The sequence below is a fragment of the Elephantulus edwardii genome, unplaced genomic scaffold (genome assembly GCF_000299155.1).
Source record: "Elephantulus edwardii isolate Elephantulus edwardi_28Jun2011 unplaced genomic scaffold, EleEdw1.0 scaffold00047, whole genome shotgun sequence".
Taxonomy (NCBI): Eukaryota; Metazoa; Chordata; class Mammalia; order Macroscelidea; family Macroscelididae; genus Elephantulus; species Elephantulus edwardii.
Window position 1 is genome coordinate 17052193 of NW_006399797.1, and position 21858 is coordinate 17074050.

At 40.0% G+C, this 21858-nt stretch overlaps 1 protein-coding gene across 1 annotated transcript in view; it reads left to right on the forward strand.

The window, feature by feature from the left end:
- MYRFL (myelin regulatory factor-like) overlaps positions 1–21858 on the forward strand; it is a gene marked incomplete at its 5' end in the record, with an annotated part of 174930 nt that overhangs the window by 22031 nt on the left and 131041 nt on the right. Inside the window, 6 exons of the mRNA XM_006886110.1 lie at positions 1834–1901; positions 1992–2250; positions 3269–3360; positions 9818–9968; positions 17739–17934; positions 19742–19818. Of these exons, the coding sequence (XP_006886172.1) occupies positions 1834–1901; positions 1992–2250; positions 3269–3360; positions 9818–9968; positions 17739–17934; positions 19742–19818 (843 nt within the window). The remainder of the gene's footprint in view (positions 1–1833; positions 1902–1991; positions 2251–3268; positions 3361–9817; positions 9969–17738; positions 17935–19741; positions 19819–21858) is intronic.

The following is a 21858-nucleotide window of genomic DNA, read 5'->3' on the forward strand; positions in this document are numbered from 1 at the left end:
TAATTTTAATGAAAATTTACAGCCTTTGGATTTCCATTCATTCATTGTTGCAGTCCTCTCCCTGCCCAGTGCCAGCCCCCCGCCCCAGTTCTCTTTGAAAAGTAAAATTCTTTCATTATTATACAATCCCTCCCTCCAAGTCTACTCCACTATGCAGCCTTCATTCTGGACTCCTGTCATGACAATAATACCTAATAATATATCCCTTTTAAACAGTTCTCTCCCTTATTTGTTTCAATGCAATGTACATAATTTATCCCATCTTTTTCAATCTCCCCCCAACCCTGATGTCAGTCCCATTTTACAATAGTCACATTATGCAGTATTTAAAGCCAACTTGCATTTGTGACAGTCCTCTCTCAATATACTGCTCTGTTTTTGTATGATCTTCAGAAAGATTGCATGTGACACTAGTGATATTGTTTGATAATTTTCACATTCTGTAGAATCACCATTTTGGGGGAATGGGAATAAATAAAGATCTCTCCCAGTGAGTTGACCTGGTAGCAGCTGTCCTCCAGATTTCTTGACCCAACCTGGTGAGCACATGTGCCTTTTTATGTCGAAATATCTCAATTGGTATTCCCTCCATTCCTGGGGCCTTGTTGTTGTTGTTGTCATGTGCCATCCAGTCATCCGTGACTCATAGTGACCCTATGTACAACAGCTCCGAAGCCTGCCCTATCCATAGCCAGTGTCACTGACCCTGACAAACCTACCCCCATTACCCCAGTTACTGTAGTAACACATCTCATCTGGGGTCTTCCTCTGCTGCACTGTCCTTCCACCCTTCCAAGCATGATGTCCTTCTCTGAGGACTGGTCCCTATTGATCATGTGCCCAAAGTACATGAGATTGATCTACAAAATCCTTGCCTCAAAGAGAAACTTGGTTTCATCCTCCTGAAGCCTTATTTTTTTGCCTGTTCATTCACATAATTGTTTTATTGGTGGCATATTATACAGTCTTTGCTCAAATAGCCTTTACAACTATCTCTCTGGTGTAAGTGCTTTGAGAATGTTAAGAAATAATAATTGTATTAGATAAAATGTAAAGACTAGTGCTTCCAACCCAACAGTGTCTGTTCAAATCTTCCACCTGCTCCACTGGAAAAGAAGAACAGCCTCCTCCTGTGCAATTTATTGCCTGTGAGACCTCCCTGAAGGGTCGGCTAAGGGGTTAGTTCTGACTAAACATCAACAACACACTTGGACATTACCTATATTAACTTGCTTAGCTTTTACAACAATGCTATCAGGTTTCTTTCAGAGTTGAAACCAAAAAGGTAAGTTTCATAGGTGAACAAACTGAGGCCAGAAGCGGTTGAGTACTTGGTTTTGAATAAGCAGCTAGGATATGGAGAGATGGGATTAAAATGCAGCTGCTTTATGTGACTCAAAATCTACTCACCTAATCGCAATTTAACACTGGTCTCCCTCTGGAAGCTTTTGAAAACATCTTATAATCATCATCATTACGGATGTCGTTGCTGTGTAAAAAGGACTGCTGTTAGGTGCCATCAGGTTTCCCAAGACTATCACAGCCCTGTGAACAACAGATCTGAACCTTATCTTTTCCTGTACTATCTTCACCATCTTGATATACTGGAGCTCATTGTTACAGTCACTGCATCAACACATTTTGTTTAGAGTCTTTTCTCCTGTTCCTCAACCTCTTCCAGAATGATGTCTTTTTTTTCCCCCCCAAGGACTGGCCTTCCCTGACAACATGCTAAAGTATATAAACATATAGGTTAAAATATAGAGAGATTTCATAAATATATGTACATATATAGATTAAAACAAAGAAGCAATGCATCTCTCTGATCCTCAGGCAACGCCAGCTGCCGGATACCCCACCCTATTCTGCATCAGACTCGTGCTCTCCTCCGCAGATCAAAGGTGAGTGAGATCCACTCCAGCACACCTTACACTGTTCTTCTTGGACCTTGAGCAGTAAGAAAGGCGCTTCTCACTTGTGTCTTTCCTTAGGTCCATGCTGCCAAACTCTGATGCCGACTGATGGGAGGACCCCAGCTCCCTTCGTCCACCCTGCAGCGGCTCCTGGGATGGTGCCATCTCAGCTGCTACAGAGCATGTCTGAAATTAGCAACTCTGACCATATCCATGGTGGCTTTCACAACTGCTACCCACACACCAATCACCCTGCCACTCCCCTGGACCAGTCTGTGTCATCCCATCTGGAGATAGGCTGTTCTTATCATCAGCAGCCCCTGTGCCACAGCCCTGGGTAAAATACAAGACCTTAAAGTAGAAAAGACCGCAAGAGCCAGCAGGGCCCTAGGGTAGTGACAGTGGCGAGAATGAGCAGTGGACGCCTCTCCAGCAGATGGCAGTGTTGAAACACACATCAGATATGTCAAGACCCTTACAGTCTTTATTCTATAGTCTTTAGTTAAAGTCCTCAGTGGTGATTGATTTTATAAGACACAATGTATGGGAATGATTGCAAGAAACACAATGTGAATGAAAAAACACACACCACCCTCTAATGGGAAGGTGGGGGGCTTTTGAAAGAAAGGAAGACCCCTAGGGAGGTGGATGATACATTGACTGTAACAATGGGCTCAAGTTTATCAGAGATGGCTAGGATGGCGCAAGATAGAGCGAGGCTCTGTGCCACTCTTCATGTAGTTGCTATTAGTTGTATTTGACTCAATGGCACCTAATGACAGCAACAATGGGTAAGGAGCTGCACTGTCAATGCAAAGGCAAGCGGTTTGAATCTACTAGCTACTCTGAGGGAAAGATGGGAAGTTGTGTGATTTCTTGCCTCTGAAAACCTGCTGAAGGGTCAGCTATGAGTTGATTCCAGCTGTGTGGCACATAACGGTATGGGCTCAAGGGTGTCAGAGAGAGTGAGAATGGTGCAGGACAGGAAAACATTGACCTCTGTTGCTCAGAGGTTCATTGTGAGTTATAGTTGACTTGATGACACCTAACAACAAAAACAACAGGTCTGTGGTCCTCATTCAATGAAAAGTTAAAGTGTCAGAAATACAGAGAGAGATTCTGGGTGATGGAGGAAGGACTATTTGTTTTTGTATCCTCAGCTAGACTATTGGTCTGACAGGTGAATTTTGTATCCACTAGAGAAAAACTAAGTTTCAAGCTATCTGGGTTCAAAGAATTTTGAACTTTAATTCTTTAGTTGGCATTAGACTTAGAAGAGTCCAGAGGGAAGACCCAGGGTGTGTGTGGGGAGGGTAAAGAAGAGCCTAACCTTCACTCTGGCTTCTTGATTTCAGAGATTCACTGCCCCCAACCAAGAGGAGGCGGCACCCCCAGGGGCTGGGAGACTCCGAGGACTGCGGCGCGTGGGCCCACCACTCCAGACCAAGTGAGCAAGCCTTAGTCGCTCAGTCAAGGCAGACTTTTGAACAGTTCTAAAAATTTTTTCTCTGTTATAGAAGAGAAAGGAAGGCTGCATTCTAGATGTTTATGTCCTCCTCTTAAGATAATGTTTAGATAATGAAGGGGAGCTCTGGTGGCCTAGTGGCAAGGAGCTGCAACTACAATCCCAGAGGCGCATGGTTCGAATCCACCAGATGCTGTGCCGGGGAAGGAGGGACAATCTCCTCCTGTACCAGTCAGATCTGATTTGATGGTACACGCACACAAAAATAGTACAATTAAAAAAAATGTTTAGTCTTAGGTAAGTCATACAAATGTTACCAATAAAACAGTGTTCTCTTTTTTGGGGAGCTGGGAAAGTGAACTACCTGTGTCTTCTGGGCCCTAGGCAAGGCAGATAGCCTGTTGTTTAGTCTAGTGAAATGCTTTTCAACCTTAATGTGTCAGCAGGAATAGCAGGAGGATCTTGTGGAAACGCTGGTTCCAATTCAGTAAGTCTGAGGTGGGGTCTTAGATGTTGAGTTTAACAAGCTCACGGGCCATGTCCTTTTAAGGGGACACTGAAGATGCTATTTTGCACTTTGTGAAGCAAGGTTTGAAAGGATTTTGCTTCCAAGAACAGAGCAAGAAGCTGGGAAGCTCTGCTTTCTTAGTCTTCATTTCAAATTGGCAGGTTCCCAGGAGGTCCCCTCAGTTGTGTAAAATTATCTTAGAAGTTGTTTCTCAGAATCATCCGACACTGAGGTGATCAGCCTGCCTTGTACTTTGTATATAACATGTGGTACAACACGCTTTGAGTTTAGGGCCAGACTGGTTCAAGTACAGAAAAGATCAGTTTATAAGGAAATTCCATGACACTGTTGTGTGCCATAATAGAGTTCGGAATATCTCACAGCTGACCCTTCAGCATGTTTTCAGAGGCAGAAAATCACAGGGGAGGAGATTATTCATCTATTTCCTATGGGATAGCTGGTGGATTTGAACCTCATGCCTTTGGGAGTACAGTGCATCTTGTTACCACTAGGCCACTAGAGGTCCCTACTAGGGGATAAGATTATACCCCAGGTTAAGCTAATAGTCACTGTAAGTGCTCAGACAGTGTAAGTAGTGCTCCCAAATCAGGACACCAAAGTTACTTTTCTTCTCCTCCCTGTGTGTCAGCTGGGCAAGGCACCTAAGGTTTCCATTTAGCTCCCTCAGCCCTGCTCCTATCCTCTCACTGGAGTCCACAAATACCTGAGTTTTACCCTGTGCAGAGGAGGTCTATGTGCCTTCATCATGTGAGGAGGGAAAGAGGAAGTCTAAATTGCATGGCTGGCTGGCTTTGCCCCTCAGAGCTGCATGGGGAGACTTGGTCCTCTGAGAACTGCAGAGCCTGCTACTCCTCTTAGGGACAACAGACTTAAATTCTGGCACTGACTAGGGGAGGCCTTCAGTGGATGATGACTTCTCCACAGCCTACCCTCCATGTCATCGCCACCACCTAGAGATGTGTCATAATTGCACAAGCATCTAGACTTTACTAAGCCTTTTATTACATCCTTTCCTTTTACATGGATCTACTAGGCTGGAAGTTACTTGCTTTTCTTTTTCATTCTTTGAAAGTAAAATGTCAATTAAAGCCCCCTTTCAGCAGTGTAAGCAGTTCTGGGGGCCTATTGTGGTCCACTAGTGCTGTTAACTGAAAGGTGAGCAGTTTGACTCCATGGGAGAAAAATAGACCATCTTCACTCATAAGATTTGCAGCCAGGGAAACCAGTGGAGCATGGCTGGGTCAGAACACACTTGACAAAAGTGGCCTGAGTTTGGGTTTGGGATCAGTAAAGCTGAGCTCTCCACAACCCTTCTTACACAGGTTATCCCGATCTCCTTGGGAACCCCCTACATTTACCCGGCAACTTTTCAATGATTTGCAAAAATAAAAGGCTGAGTAAAATTCCCAGCCAGACGAGAGAACCATCTGTTCAGTCCCCTCCAGATGCACCAGCTCACTGCAGGATGCTGGGCAAATCACACAAATCCTCTGAGAGTGTCCTCACCAAGCCAGATGCTGTTCAGATAACTGCGGGCAGTTCAGCAAACGATTTATCCTTCAGTGACTTTCTTCTTCCTGTTCCCTCAGAAGATTTTCACAATTTCCCCAGAACAGCCATGGGAGAATAACCAAAATGTCCCAGCAAATAGGAAATCCTTAGTCCCTTGTTAAAGCCCTATTAAAAAAAAATCACTGAAAAGCTGGCTAGGGTTAACCGATTTCAGATAGTAGCTCTAGTATGAAACCAAACATATTTCCAGGATCAAAAATAATAAAAAAGATAAAAGGCAAGACCTCATTACTCTAGATACTATGAAACTCTGGTGATGTTATCTGTGGGGAGCAGTGCTGCTTCCCAAACGCTGAGCCTCTGGTGTTTCGAATGCACCAGTGGGTCAGTGGGATAAAAATGGGCAATCTCCTCCTGTGCAATTTACAGCCTCTACAAACACTCTGGAGGGTCAGCTACGATTGATTCCAACTGAATGGCAATGTGTTTGAGTTTTGTTTCTAGTTATCATGTTTTAACTACAGTTTATGGTTTCAGTGAAAAGTTTCCCAGTAGAGAACCCCAGTTTGACCATATAGAGGCCACAGGCTTGTCGCAGAGGTCCAAGGGAGATGACACACCAGTGGAGAAAGAAGTTGATGCCAGTCTTGTAGGCAGAGCTGGGATTGCAGGGTTTTGATGGGAGAAAATATTCTAAATACTTCATTAACACTTTTATGGTGACTTTCTCCCAAGTGGTATCCTTTGGCAAAGGCTCCAACATCCCCATTTCTAGGGCTCACACTGTGATATTATGAGGTTGGTGTGGACAGATGTGAAATTTTCCATGAATAGAAAGTAATAAGTGGACCTCAAATTTAAAAGGGATTCCTGGATCCTGGCTCTTTGGTAGAAAGATGGGCAATTTCCTTCCAAAATTAACAGCTTCTGGGAAACCTGCTGTTGGATCAGCTATGAGTTGGTTCTGACTGGGTGGCAGTGAGTGTTGCTATTGTTATTAAGCTTTAGTATTGAGGTCTAGCTTGCTTGGAATGCAGCATGGGCTTGTGGTTCCAGTTCTGTCCAGGTGCTCTCACTCCCTGATCACTCTTTCTGGGGTTAATGTTCCTGTATTCTAGGACTGTGATGGAGAAAAGCGAGAAGCGAGGAGTGCATGTGTCTTTGAGGACACTGTGCCCTGGCCGCTGCTGGCCCTCCGAATCAGCATCTGCAGTAGTGGCACCAGCCTTTGGTCGCTTTTCTTGCTCTCATGCTTGAGCGGGAAAGAGCCTTAGTTGATGCTCAGTCAGGCATAGAGTAATTAACTATTTCACCTCAGCAAGAGTTATCCTGGAGGCCAAGAACAGAAGTGCTTGCCAACGTTTAGAAATAACTGAGTCACCTAAGTTGAAACAAGTATGCTGGGAACAACTAAAGGCATCATTTAAAACCTCTTCCTGGTGGCAGACACTGAGTACTGCATTCTGCACACATTACCTCAGCCCTTGCAGCTATCCTGTTGATGTTATGTGCCATCGAGCCACTTGCGACTCATAGCGACCCTATGTACAAGAGCTCTATATGCTCTTCTATCCTGTGTCAACCTAGCCATCTCAAACACACTTATTCCCACCCCTCCAGTCACAGAATCTATCCATCTCAGCTATCCTAGGAACACCAAATATACATATTTGCTACTTGCTGTTTTGCAAATAGGGAGAGTGGAACTCAGAGTTTATATTATTTTCCTAAGGTTGTACAGAGAGCTCTGGTGGCCTAGTGGTAAGGAGCTGGGCTGACACATGATTTGAAGCTACCAGCTGCTCCATGGGAGAAAGATAGACAATCCCCTCTCGTGCAAGTTACTGCCTCTGAATATCTGCCATGAGTTGGTTCCAACTTGATGGCACCTAACAACAATGAGGCTGTATAGCCACTAAGTACAGAGTTGTACTTAAGCCAGGGGCCATATGACTCCAAACTAAAAACTTTTGACCCTTTCTTTCCCCTCTCTTCATTATGGGAGAGAAAGATGGAAGCCGGTAGCTTTCAGAGCAGAGCATGAAGTGCCCTTCACATTTCACACATCAGGACTCTCAGCAGAGGAAGGGGGGGGGGAATACTCTTTGGAGGTGTTAGAGGAATCCTGAATAAAACTTAGTTCAAACTCACTGCTGGTAAGTCAGTTCCGAGACATAGAAAGCCTCCATTGGGATCCAGAGATGGTAAATCACAATGGGAGGACACTGCCCATCCTCCTCTGACAGAGCTTCTGGTCGATGCAAACCACCTTCGGGTTTAGCAGTACAACTCACTACGGACGACATTGCCAAAAGACGCGCTACAGAAACAAAACTAAAGGTATTTTGCTCACCTGGTGTTTAACCGTGATTCACAAGAAAAATACATTATGTCCAACCACAACTGAGTGGATCGAGAAATTATGGAATGGAATACTATGCAACATGCAGAAGCAATGATTTTGTAAATTACTACCTAACTTGGGAGGGACTGGGAAGCATTATGTTAAGTGAACTCAGTCCCATAAAGACATATACTGCGTAAGACCTTTATTGTAGAAATAGATAACTGGTAAAACGTGTATGAGGATCCAAGGGGAGAGGGTAGGAGCAGAGGGGTGAGGATGAAGAGGGGGGTAATCATAGGGTTGTACACTTTGATGGATAGAGGGAGGGATGAGTAAAGGAAATGGGAAAGATCTGGTATAAAAAACAATGTATACTAATTTTGTAAGTAAACCAATATAAAATAAAATTTTATTTAAAAAAGAAAAGAAACCCCCAAGATAACATCATTAGTTAGGGACCTACTCAGTGGAAGGATGAAAAGAGAAGGGTTAGATGAGTTGAGGGAAACCCAGACCTTTCTTCCTGTTTATTATTATTATTATTAATTTTAATGAAAATTTACAGATACTTTGGATTCCCATTCATTCATTCATTGTTGCACTTTTCTTCCTGCCCACCACTCCCTCCCCAGTTTGCTCTTCTCTTTGAAAAGTAAAAGAAAAATTCTTTCATTGTTATACAATCCCTCCCTTCAAGTCCACTCCACTATGCAGCCTTCATTCTGGACTCCTGTCATGACAATAATACCTAATCACATATCCCTTTTAAACAGTTCTCTCTCTCCTCCTGTTTTTTCTAAGCATGCTCCCCAGGCACGAACGTGTTTCTGCTTTGTTGCTCACAGCTTGCACCTGGTCATATGGCCCTCTACCAGTTCTTTTTCTCATCTACTGTTAGGCCTGAGAGACGACAGAGGATATAAAAGAAAGGGGAAGCAGCAAAGGCAGAAAATAGTATTTGACATAAAAATCACTGTAGTGGTACCATTTAGAGAGGCATACTCAACATAAACAATTATTGCAAAGATTATGCAAAAACCGTAGGTCATTCTCCTGAAATTGCCATTTTGGGGCCTTTCTGATCTGCAAAAAGGCCAGTTTCATCTGGATGGTATTACTACTCACAGACCTTTGCTGTGACTTTGTTTTTGGTTTTAGCTGCTGAAAGTGTTTTCGCTTCTATCACCTTATGCTCTCTGCTTGCGTACTCTTGTAAGACAGGCAGAACATTTGTTTTTAATTTCTGTTTTGCAGAGGAGGGAAGTAAGGCACTAAGTGAATAAATAACTCCTCTAATTCCAAAGCTTGATGAACCACAGAATCATGGGCCACGAGGGGCTTGAAACACATTAGGAGGTGTTGCTTGCAATTAGTTAAAAAAAAAAGAAGAAACAAAATTCCTCATTCTACCTTCAGCAAAAAGAGAAAAGGGGCAGTATGCCTATATACTATAAGCCAAGACTGGACACTGGGACTCAAATCATATCAAGACCTGGGCACATTTGCTGTCACTTGGCCTTCTGCTGTGTTGGCTTAATTCCTAGATAGGCCTTCCCCTTATGGTCCCAGAATAGTGCCAGCAGCTCCCGGAGATGCTTCTCACAGGTTCAAATCCAATGGAAAACAGTGAGCATCTTTGAACTGTATTCCCTGAAGTCTTGAGGTTCACTCTACTTGAATTGATTGGGCCACATGCCTACCTAGATGCAAGTACTGAATGATGTAATTGGTTGATCAAACCTAGGTTATCCACCATCCTGGAGCAAGGAGAGGGTCTCATCCAAACCACAGAGACTAGAAGTGAGGAAAAGTTAGGCAGAAAATAGTGTAGGTAGAAATGAGGGGCTAGAGTTTCCAAGCACCTCTCCCAGAGGTTCTCTGAGGTGGCTGAGCCCAAGAGCTAGCAGCATGCATGCTTCCAGCTCTCAGTGCTTGGCACTTTCTGTGAGGCATTTTGTTTCATATAAGTCCTGTTCAAAATTTCCTTGCATCTGTTTTGTCTGTAAGTCTAGGAAGACTGCCCTGTATCTAAGACACCTATTTCTTTGCAGTGACAAGTAGGAGTTCCAGCAACGACGTACAAGACCATGACAGTGCGGGACAGAGTGCAGCACTTGCGGACCAGTGCTCTTCTGCTCTGAAGTGGCAGCCATACCAAAGTGTCCCTTGGCACAGCTTACTAAACAATCATTATGAAAAATTGTAAGTGACTTTTGGAACCCCTGCAGTGGGATGGAGATTGAGGAGCAAATGGCAGTGCTAAATTTCAGGATGAAATCCAAAAATTTGGACTTTGATACCAGCTCTGATCAAATGAGATGGCTCGGGGAGAAAAATCTCTGCCTTACTGCAGTGTTTCATATCTTCACTAGCAAATGGTTGAGGGAGCTCTAGTGGCCTAGTGGTAATCAATTGTGATGTCAACCCAAAGGAATGTGTTTATCCACCAGCTGTTCTGCTGGAGAAAGATGGGCAATCCCCTCCCATGCAATTTATTCCCTTTGAAAACCCACTGGAGGGTCCACTACCAGTTGGTTCCAACTCGATGATACATAACAACAATACCAAATCATTGGAACTTGAGTACCCAGACCTATTCCCTAACTAATTCTAATTTGCCCACCAAATTATGAACACACAGAGAATCTTTCTGACCTCACATGCCCACTTTACTTTAAATGCTGGAAAATGGAAACTTCACAAACTTTAAAACTTGATCCTATATTTAATTTACAATTTTGTGAGGATATTATTAAAGGACACATTAAATTGCTAGTTAAGGACCCTCTCGGCATTTGTGCAACAAATTAATACCCTCAGGTTTATTGTCAGTAGCAACCACAATCAGTGGTTTCTTTGTAATATGAAATCTAAATCGGATTTTATGAAATATTCTTAATCTGGAAAAATGTCACCCTACTTTTAGAACCTATTTTTAAGAAATAAATGTGGATCTATGTATTAGTGCTTTTAAACGTCCTGTTAGCTTTCTTCTGATTTGCTAAGATTTTATTCGCCTACATAATGCATAAATAAATCTTCTAGAATTTTCAGTGCTTTCTTGAAACTCAAAAATATTAGTGGTTGAAGAATAGAATCATCAAGTAATAAATATAATCTGAAATAAGAAATGTTGTGCTCTACATTTGAGAAAGGAGAGAGAGTTTTTTAAATATTTTCCAAATGCAAGTCTAACAAATTTACCGCTGGAGTTGGACTTTGACTCTGGGTAGTCTAGAAGTAAGAAGTCTTTTCTAGAAAACAAAATCTTGAAAATTAAATAGACTTTAGAAGGTAGTGTTTCACTGGAGGCAAAAACCCAGATCTTTGCTGATTTTATCATTGGAATGTCCTTGCCATGATGTATAATTAGAAGGAAAAAAAAAAAGAAGAATCTTCGTGATCATACTATATTCTGTCTTAAAAATAAATGTTAAGGTAAGAAACTTTCATACATATTCAAAATGCTTTAATTTAAAAACTTTAGTGCTTGACAGCCTTTGTGCACCTGAGTTGATCGTTTGTTTATTATTTTTAATTGTGATTTTAGTAAAAGTTTTATAAAGAACATTTTTTTCCATTAATCTATGGACACAGTATGTTTTAGAACATGATTACAATACAGCAAGGAGCTCTGGTGTTGTGGTCAGTAGGGAACTATGCGGCTGACCCAAGGTAGCACCTCTCTGGAGATTTGAATCTACCAGGGAGAAAAATGGGCATCTCCTCCTGTGTGATTCCTAGCCTTGGAACCCTGCTGGAGCATTAGCTATGAGTTGATTCCAACTAGGCAGCAGTGTGTATGTGTGTGTGTGTGTGCGCGCGTGCGCGTGTGTGTGTGTGGAGAGAGAGAGAGACAGAGAGACAGAGAGAACGAATATTCACTCCCAACTTCCTCTCTGTAGCCCTCATTTCCATTAATCCTATTCTACCCTTCCTGCCTTCAGGGCTTTTTTGGGGGGCAAATACTGAGCTTTTGACCTTATATGGTCAGTTGTTCTATGATATAAAGACCTTCCTGGTGCTATTGGTCACATTATAGGTCTGGATATTGTGTGGCTAAAAGCTTTGTTCCAGGTCCAAAGAGTGACTCAGGGACATAGTCTTGGACGTCCCACCAGTTTCCATTTGGCCGGTTTGTACTGACCAAGTTTTGCAGATATTTTCTCTTTTCATACTTGAGAAAGTTTTTTCTTTTTTAAAAAAATTTACTTGATCAACCTATTAGTGGGGTCTTGAGAGGAAGGGAAGGACAGGGAGGTATAGGTATCAACTGAGAGATTTATTTAGAATGTTTCTGTTGTACGCTGTCAAGTTGATTCCCACTCATAGTGATCATATAGGATAGAGTAGAACTTGTCCCCATAGCGCTTCGTAGGCTGAAATCTTAATGAGAACAGAGCAGTTGATAAGGTTGAACTGCCAACCTTTTGGATAACAACTTAACCATTGTGCATCAAAGCTCAGGGTAGAATATTTTAGATTAATAGTGTGTTGTTGTTGTTAGGTGTCATTTAATTGGTTGCAACTCATAGGAATACGATGTACAGCAGAATTAACACTGCCCAGTTTAGTGTTTGAGTCCATTGTTGAGGTCATTGTGTCAATTCTTCTCATGGAGGATCTTCCTCTTTGTTGCCAACCATCTGCTTTACCAAACAGGATGTTTTTTTCCAGGAATAGTTTCCCCTGATTGCTTACATGCGCAAAGTCTGTGAGATGAAGTTTTGCAATCTTTGTTTCTAAGGGGCATTCTGCCTGAATTTCTTCCAGTATAAATTTATTTGTCCTTGTAGTAGTTCATGATATAGTCAATATTGTTTGCCAACACTACAATCCAAAGGTATTAGTTCCTCCTGCTTGTCCATTGCCCGATTTCCACATGCATATGAAGTAATAGAAAAGACCATGAATTGGGTGAGGTGTACTTTAGTTTTGAAGTGACATTCTTGCCCTTATTACTTTGTAAGCATCATTTGCAGCAGCAAATGTCCCACATGCAAAATACTATTTTATATCTTGAATATTCCTTCCATCGGTGTTATTTGTGGATATAAGGTAGCTTAGCGGTTTGGAATCTTTCAGTTGCTCTGTGGGAGAAAGACAGGTAATCTCCTCCTGTGGGATTATCTGCCCCTGAAAAACCCACTTGAGTGTCAGCCATGAGTCAGATTTGATTCAATGGCAAAAAACAACAACAAATTAAATGAAATCATCTGTAATTTCAATCTTTGTTCTGAAGTTGCTTATAGATCCAGCTGTGAGGATTTCTGTTGCTGTATGTTGAAATGTAATCCCTACTGATGGTTATAGTCTTTGACCTTCTTCATTAAGTGCCTAAAGTCTTCATCTTCACACATAATTAATATTTCCTAAACTAAAAAGGTTTTGGGAGTGTCAGAGACAGTGCGATTGGCACAGGACAGAGCAGAGTTTAGGGCTGTTGTACATAGGGGAGCTATGAGTCGCAAGCGACTCGACGACACATAACAACAACAACAACAACAACAACAACACACTAAAAAGAAACTCAGTATTAATCTGGCTTAGAATGCCTGCTTTTTTCTGATTTCTATACTCATACCTGTGAGATAATATAAAGTTACTTGTTGAGAGGCAATTATAAATAATTATGTCCAATTTGTTGCAAAAATATGGTTATCTTTGAATTACCTAAGAACAATTGAATTAGGAAATTGAAAATTTCCCGAATCATTTTTCTGAATGTTTTTTTTTATCAAAGAGTTTTTAAAAGTTCTTTTGAGTTGACTTTACACTGAATGTGTTATGTAAACAAGAATTGTCATTCTTATAAAATGAAAATAATTTCTATAAGCAGAAATTGGTGTATAAAGTTCAAATAATCCTCAATAGTAAAATTCTGGTTGTTGGATTCAGTTTATATTCACAATTATACTTAAATTTCAGACTGATCCTAATATACTGGCTGTAAATGTGAGTTGTCAGGGTCAGAGAGAGACTCAGCAATAACGTGTGTTATGCAGATGACCCATCTTGCTTGCTGAATTGAGGGGCACTTGAGGCACTTGTTGCAGAAGATCATAGACTGCAGCCTTCGATATGGTTTGCGTCTCAATGTCAAGAAAACAAAGATTTTTACCACTGGACCAATATGCAACATCATGATAGATGAGCAAAGATTGAAATTTCATCAACAACATCTTACTTGGATCCACAATTAACTTGGTACCAGCAGTTAGGAAATCAGGAAGATATATTGCACTGGGAAAGTCTGCAGTTAGGGATCTCTCCAAATTATTGTGGAGTACGATGCCAGTTTGAGGATTCAGGTGTGTCTGATTCAGGCGATGGTATTTCTAATCACTTGCTATGCATCTGAGAGCTGGACGATGAATAAGAATGAAAGAAAAAGAATTGATGTCTTTGAGCTGTGGTGTTGGAGAAGAGCAGTGAACATCCCATGGATGGCCAAAAGAAGAAACAAATATGTCTCAGAGAGGGTGCAGCTGGACTGTTCTTTGGAGGCAAGAATGATGAGGTTTCACTTCACACACTTTGGGCATGTTGCTAAGAGTGATTATTGCTTGGAGAGGGACATGCTACTTGATAAGGTGGAGGATCAGAGAAAAGACGACCCTCGACCAGGTAGACTGACACAATGACTTTTGTAGTGGTCTCTAATGTGTTAGGCAGGAAGTGTGAGAATGGCACAAGGATAGGACAGAGTTCAGATCTTTTGCTCATAGGATCACTGATCATTCTTGACTCAACGACACCTAACAACAATAAATAAGAATTGCAAATCTTCAGTATTTTAGAAGAGAATCATTCATTATCACAAAATTTTTTCCCCCTGCAACCAAGGCTTTGGTGCCAACTCAAAGACACAGTTTGAATTCACCGACAGGTCCATGGGAGGAAATGGACAATCTCATCCTGTGTGGTTTACTGCTTCTGAAAACATGCTGGAGGGTCAGCTATGAGCTGATTCTGACTAATTGGCACATGATAACAACTACCAACACAGTTTTTATTTTTATTACTCTCTAGAAAAGTATAGCAGAAACAGTGAAACTGACTCAAGATAGAGCAGTGTTCAGAGTTAATGTTTGTAGGGTCACTAGGAATCCAAGGTGAATCAATAGTATATAACAGTAACAATAATATTAAAATATGGATATCATAAAATGTCTTTTTGTACTTTATTGATTATGCAAAAGCTTTTGACTATGTGGATCATATCAAATTATGTCTAACATTGAGAAGAATGGGAGTCCTAAGACACTTAATTTTGCTCATGCAAAACCTATATACCTATACCAAGAAGTTGTTGGGTAAACACAGCAAGGGGACACTACATGGTTTAAAATCAGGAGTACATCAGGATTGTATCATTTCTCTAGATCTATTCAATCTGTATAGTGAGCAAATGAGTTGAGAAGCTGGATTCTATGAAGAAAATGTGGTGTCATAATTGGGGGAAGATTTATAAATAACTTGTTACACAGGTGATACGACCTTGCTGACAGTTAAGAGAACGTGAAGCACTTGCTGCAGAAGATCAAAGACTTTAACCTTTAATATGGATTACATCTTAGTGCCAAGAAAACAAAAAACTTTCACTACTGGACCAATAAGCTACATCATGATAGATGGAGAAAATATTGAAACTGTCAACAACTTTATCTTACTTGGATCCACAATTAACATCCTTGGTACCAGCAATCAGAAGATCTGGATACATACTACACTGGAAAAGTCTGCAATCAGGGACCTCTTCAAAATATTTGTGGGGAGCAATGATGTCAGTTCGAGGACTAAGGTGCCTCTGTTTCAAACCATTATCTTTTCAAACTTGCTTTACCTGAGAGCTGGACAGTGAATAAGGATGACAGAAAAAGAATTTATGCCTTTTAACTGTGATGTTGGAGAAGAGTACTGAATATCTCATGGTCTGCCAAAAGAACAAACAGATATGTCTTGGAGAAGGTGCAGCTAGATTGCTTCCTGGAAGCAAGGATAGTGAATGTACTTCAGGCATGTTGCTATAAAAGACTATTCAATGGAGAGGGACATCATGCTTGGGAAAGTGAAGGGATGTCAAAATAGAGGAAGACTCTTAGCCAGAAGGATTGACACAGTGACTGCAGCAATAGGCTCAAGTGTGTCAGTGGTTGTGAGGATGAAACAGGATAGGACAGGGTTCAGATCTGTTGTTCATATGTTCATACTCTAAGTCATACTCAATTCAACAACACCTAACAACAACAACAACAACGTAAAACACACACAATTCACTCACTCTAGACTATTTTTTAATTTAAGGTGTGTGTGTGTGTGTGTGTGTGTGTGTGTGTGTGTGTACCATCGAATCGGACCTGACTGGTACAGGAGGAGATTGACCCTCCTTCTCCAGCAGAACATCTGGTGGATTCGAATCATGCACCGCTGGGATTGCAGTTCAGCTTCTTGCCACTAGGCCACCAGAGCTCGCCTCAATTGCTCTAGACTTCAAATGAGCAAATTAGTAGATCAGTTCTGAAAACCTCAGTCAATATAAAGTTCCCAGGTGGCATACGATGTGTGGTCTTTATCAAATCCTGCATTTAATGGCTTTTTCTTTTTCTGCTACTGAACACGATGATTGTGGCAACTTTGATTGATCAGGTACTTGAGAGAAATCAATAACCCAGTGACCTGATCCATTGGGAAGGTAGTTAACTTGCAAAGAACATGGAAACTTTTTCTCTAAAGACCCATTAACGGGGGGGGGGAAGAGGGGTTTGTGCGGGGAGAAGGGTGCAACAATGAATGAATGGAATCCCAAAATCTCTGTAGATGTTCATTGAAATGAAAAATAAACAACCTAAATTTAAAAAAAAAGACCCATTAACATTTTTCTGTCTCTGAAAAAGAGGAAAATTTAGAAACTCTCTTGTTCACTCATAAAGGCAGCTATTAAAATTGAGATCCTGGGATGTAAAGAACCACACAGTGGTAGATTTATCACAAGCATGAGTTCTGCCATCTTCCACTTAGGCCAGATCTGGGAAAGACTTGCTTCCTTAAGGAAGAACTTGTATTTAGCAATGTTGGTAAATGAAAAAAATAATTTTACATACCTACAAAATATATGGCAAATACCAAAGGTGTTTTTAACTTTTACATTTTCTTCTTTCCTTAATATAGGTTATGCATTTGATTATTGTTTTAAGCAACAATTTAATAGCATTTTGTTAAACCTGGAATACATAAAATGTTATTGAAACTGACTAAAGTATAAATAAAGCATCAAAATTTAGCAGCAAAAACCCATCGCTGTCTCATTCCTTTCTATGGAAGTAACTACCATACTAGCTTTTCAGGGTTATTAATGAACTGGGGAGATTGAAAAAACATTATCATACTCTAATGAAAAAAATTTTAATAAGTAGTATGGCTGATTTTAATGAATCTTACCTTGTTTAAAGCTATTCCTGGTATTTCTAGCCAGTCTGTTTTTTTATCTACCCACCTGAATATCGTCATCTGAGGTATTATTGTTAATAATTACTATTGAGTGTGATGCCATTGATAAAAGTTTCATTTTATTTTAAAAAGAAGGACAAAAATAGTTCTATCCCAAATCTAAGTAATGCAGTGACTTGTCACCTTTTAGCCTGCAGCTTTCTATTGTCTGATGAAATCAGATTATAAAGCCTAGAAAGCACAAGGGGAATAGCAGTTTGAGAAAACAATGCTCCCATGTGGCAAGAGTTACACTTCTCTTCTGTGAGAAGATAGAAAAACAAGAGCAGCTGTGTTTTGAAAGATCATTTTCATTTCCTTTATGAAAAACTCAGAAAAATCATTGACTAAATATAGCAAAAAAGGTATACTGCACAATGTATTTTCTGTCGATGTTTATGCAATGAATATGATTTTTGAAAGAAAAATGTGTATGTAAAAATATTTTTAATCAGTGTTTTTTTTTACTTCTCTTTTTCATAGACCTGAAGTAGGTTATCGAGTTATCACAGACAAAGGATTTAATTTTTCCCCAGTAGACGAAGCTTTTGTTTGCCAAAAGAAGAACCATTTTCAGATATCCATCCATATCCAAATTTGGGGAAGCCCAAAATTTGTCAAAACTCAAATGGGCATAAAGCCAATAGAAATGTTTTACTTGAAAGCTTTTGGAGTTAAGGTAAGTCTTATTTACAATTCCATTCAGTCTATTTATGACGTTTCTCAGTTATCTATGACTGCATAGTGACTTAAAACAATTGTAGTAATCTATTTGGCTCACAGATTTGCAATTTGTTCAGGACTTAGCCAACAGCTTATTTGTATTCATGAGGCATCAGCTGGGGCATCTCAAACAAGGCTGGATCCATGTTCAGTATGGTTTATTGTCATATAGCAAGTTTGTGTAAGCTATTGTTTCAGAGCTGTGGCCAGGGATCCTGACTCCTCTCCAGGTGCGTGTCTTTGTGGGATAGCTTCTGCTTCATCATGGAATCGTTGATAGGTCTAACAGCCAGTGTTGGCACATGAAGGGAAGCTACAAATATCATAATTCTAAGCTCAGAAATGACCATAGTGTCGCTTCAGTCACATAAGCCACCAGGTTCAAAATAAGGAAATGTGACTGTCACTCCCAAAGAAATCTGGGATCATCTTTAATCCACTATTTTGCTGTTGTTGTTGTTTGCTAATGATTTGACTCTGACTCATGGTGACCTTGTGTAGATCAGAGCTAAATATTGCCTGGTCTTGACCATTTTATCACCTTTAATGTAGTTAGTTCATTTTTGTATCTGTTGTGTCAGTCTGTCTCACTGAGCATGTCCTTCTTTTTTTTCGTTGAGTCTCTACCAATCCCTTTTCTAAGGGATTGATCTTTGAGACTTACTAAAAAAATATGGCTTACTATTTTTTGAATGTACAATATTCTATCACCAATATTATTCTTTGTTGTTGTTGTTGATTGCTGTCGAGTCGAGCACAACTCATAGTGGCCTAAGAACAAAAGACCTAATGTCTTTTCATAACTGTTGTCATTTTGCCAAGTTCATAGAGTTTCCGGAGGCATGGATTTAGGAAGTGTTTTATTATTTCTTTTATTTTATTATTCCTTACAATAGCAATTCTTTATCTCTCTATATAATTCGGTATATGTTCCTGTCTAAATATTTCCTGTGCTTAGATGATGCTACTTTGAGAAGTGAGATAACTTCATACATAAAAATGGGTATTTCTTGACTCAACTTTTTTAATAGAAAGAAGTGAATTATTCTCAGGGACATTAGAGTACTGGATAATGATGTTGGACCCATAGTGAGCTTTGATAACTATGAATATTAGTGTGATTGTAAACCCTCTCTTTCTAAAACTATTTCTAACTTACTTATAATCAGCTTATGAAAGGAGGAATTTTTAGGAATACTGAAGAAATGTGAGTTCCTGCATACTACTTATTTTGTTTGTTGTTTATTTTATTATTACAATTATTTAAAAATAAGCATGTAAGTTCTACAAAGGCAGGCATTTTTATTGTTGTTGTCCACTAATTTTCTCTAATCCTAGAGTAGGGGCTGTAAGTATTTATGTTGTTGTGTTAAGTGCTGCTGAGTTGGAACCAATTCATACCTTGATCCTCCAGCAGGTTTTCAGAGTTTGTAAATTTACAGGACGATACTTTCTCCCACAGAGCAGCTGGTGGATTTGAACTGCATGCCTTCAGGTTGACAGTATCTTACCAATAGGCCACCGGTGCTTCTGCTTCCACTGTGTGTATTACTGAAATACTCTGTTTTGTGTTTTCATTGTTTTTTCTATAGGCATTTATTTCTTTTCTTAGCAAAAGCACACTATTTAAGGCAGGTAGCAGTGCTATATATGTTTTTTTCAGTGATATATCTTTTTTCTCAGTGCTCTACTATGGTAACTTGGAAAAATTTTTATGTTCTTGAACATTATTAATAAGTTTTACTTTTTATTGTTCTGTCCAGGTAGAAGCCACCAATCAAATAGTTGCTATTGAACAGTCCCAAGCAGATAGAAGCAAAAAGATTTTCAATCCTGTTAAGTAAGAACTTACTTTCTGAATACAGTTTTTAATGTTTTATTAAGAAGACCTGTTGTTCAATTTATCTTGCTTATTGAAAATAAAATGTGCCTTAGAAATGAAATCAATTAATACCATAGATATGTGCATTACCAACAAAATTAGTATTGGTGAAACACACTGAAGTAATTGTAAAAAGTTTTAATAAAATTTAGTTATTATTTTGAAATAAATTATTACTACAAGTTTAATCCCTTGAGATAGATTATAAGTGATTTTTCCTTCGTGTTTCATTTAAATTTTTTTAAAAGTTGGGATTTTAACAAAATTTTCAGAAAAGTTGAGTTTTCATTCATTCATTTTTGCATATTTTCCTTCCTCCTTCTCCCTTTGCCCTCCACCAGTCCACTTTGTAGTGCACCTCTTGTTCCAGATTGTCAGCTGTCACACACATAATCCCCACACATACCTGCCCTTCAGACAGTCCTTCCCCTCATCTGTTCCGGTACAGTGTTAATTATCTAGCCACTCTTTTCTTGTTCTCTCCCAAACCCTCCATGTTAATCCTATTTTATAACAAAAGTATTATGCGGTATTTGTCCTTTTGTAACTGAGATACTTCACTCAGCATAGTATCTTCCAGGCTCACTCATGTTGTGCAGTGTTTTACAGGTTCATTGTTTTCCAAGGCTGCATAATATTCCATTGTGTACCACGGTTTTTCTATCCATTTGTTTGTTGATGGGCAGTTGGGCTGCTAGGAACAATTCTAGAAGCATGCAGACTTCTGAGCATAATGAAAACCCTACGACCAGGAGAAAATAAAATAGATTAATGGGACATTCTGAAAATCAAATCCCTATGCACATCATAAAATCTGTCCAATAAGGTAACAAGGAAAACCATAGACTGGGAAAAAGATTTGGCAATGACATATCTGATAAGGACTCATACCTAAAATTTCTAGAATATTCCAGCACCTCAACAAGAAAAAGACAGACAATCCAATCATTTAAATAATATAATCCTGACTGAATGGATTTCAAGGTTCTTATCCACACTGTGCTTACCATTGTTGTCGTCAGGCACTGACACTGAGTCGGCTCTGACCCAGTCCACAGCAGAATGAAATCGCTCCCAACCCTATTCCATCCTTATAACCTCTGCTGTGTTAAACTCATTGCAGTTGCTGTGTTAGGCCATCTCATTGAGGGCCTTTCTTTTTTTCTCTGACACTCTGACAATTTCCCCCTCCTAAAAATTCAATTCGTAGTTTAATACAAAATAGAAAACATAACGAGTTGAACTAGAGAAGGAAATATGGTGATCTAAAGCTAGAATTCTCTCTGTGGAATGACTTGAGGTAGAATCTCCTTTTTGACTTATCTGGCAAGAAAGAAGGGGTACAGTTGAGGTGGTATAAATGGATGAATCATTTTGACTGATGACCAAAAATTTGAAGGTTCAAGTCTACCCAGAGACACCTTGGAAACCGGCCTGGAGGTCTACTTCTTGAAACACAGCCATTGTAAATCCTACAATTCTACTCTGACATGAGTCAGAATGGACATACTCGCGTCTGGTTCAGTCGAAGCTTCTCTCTGTTTGGACCCTGAGTCAATCCTATTCGAATTGGGGAGATAATTGTCACACTGCATGTCCTGACCAGAGAGAAGCTCCCATTGATGTTCTACAAACACAGCTCTAACCCTGCCTGGGATATCTGGATCTTCCTTGGCTTGGTGTGGTCTCCAGCAGAAGGCAAATATCGAGAAGTTCCTGAGACACCTGGGGAAATTCTGTTAAAGATGATGCTACAGCAGCCGTGACAGAAATTAATTCCATCTTTTTTTCTCTCTTGGGTCAGTTAAAGAACTTGCTAATACTATGTGGAACAGAAGACACTTATGAGTCAGAAACTCTGGGCTTGACTTTTGCTGAGCGTTCATTTGTTACCCCTCTAAAGTTCTTCTGTGGTATATTCGCACAATGGAATACTATGCTGCATTAAAAAACAAGGAACTCATGCAATATTATTCAAAATGGTTGACTCTGGAGAAC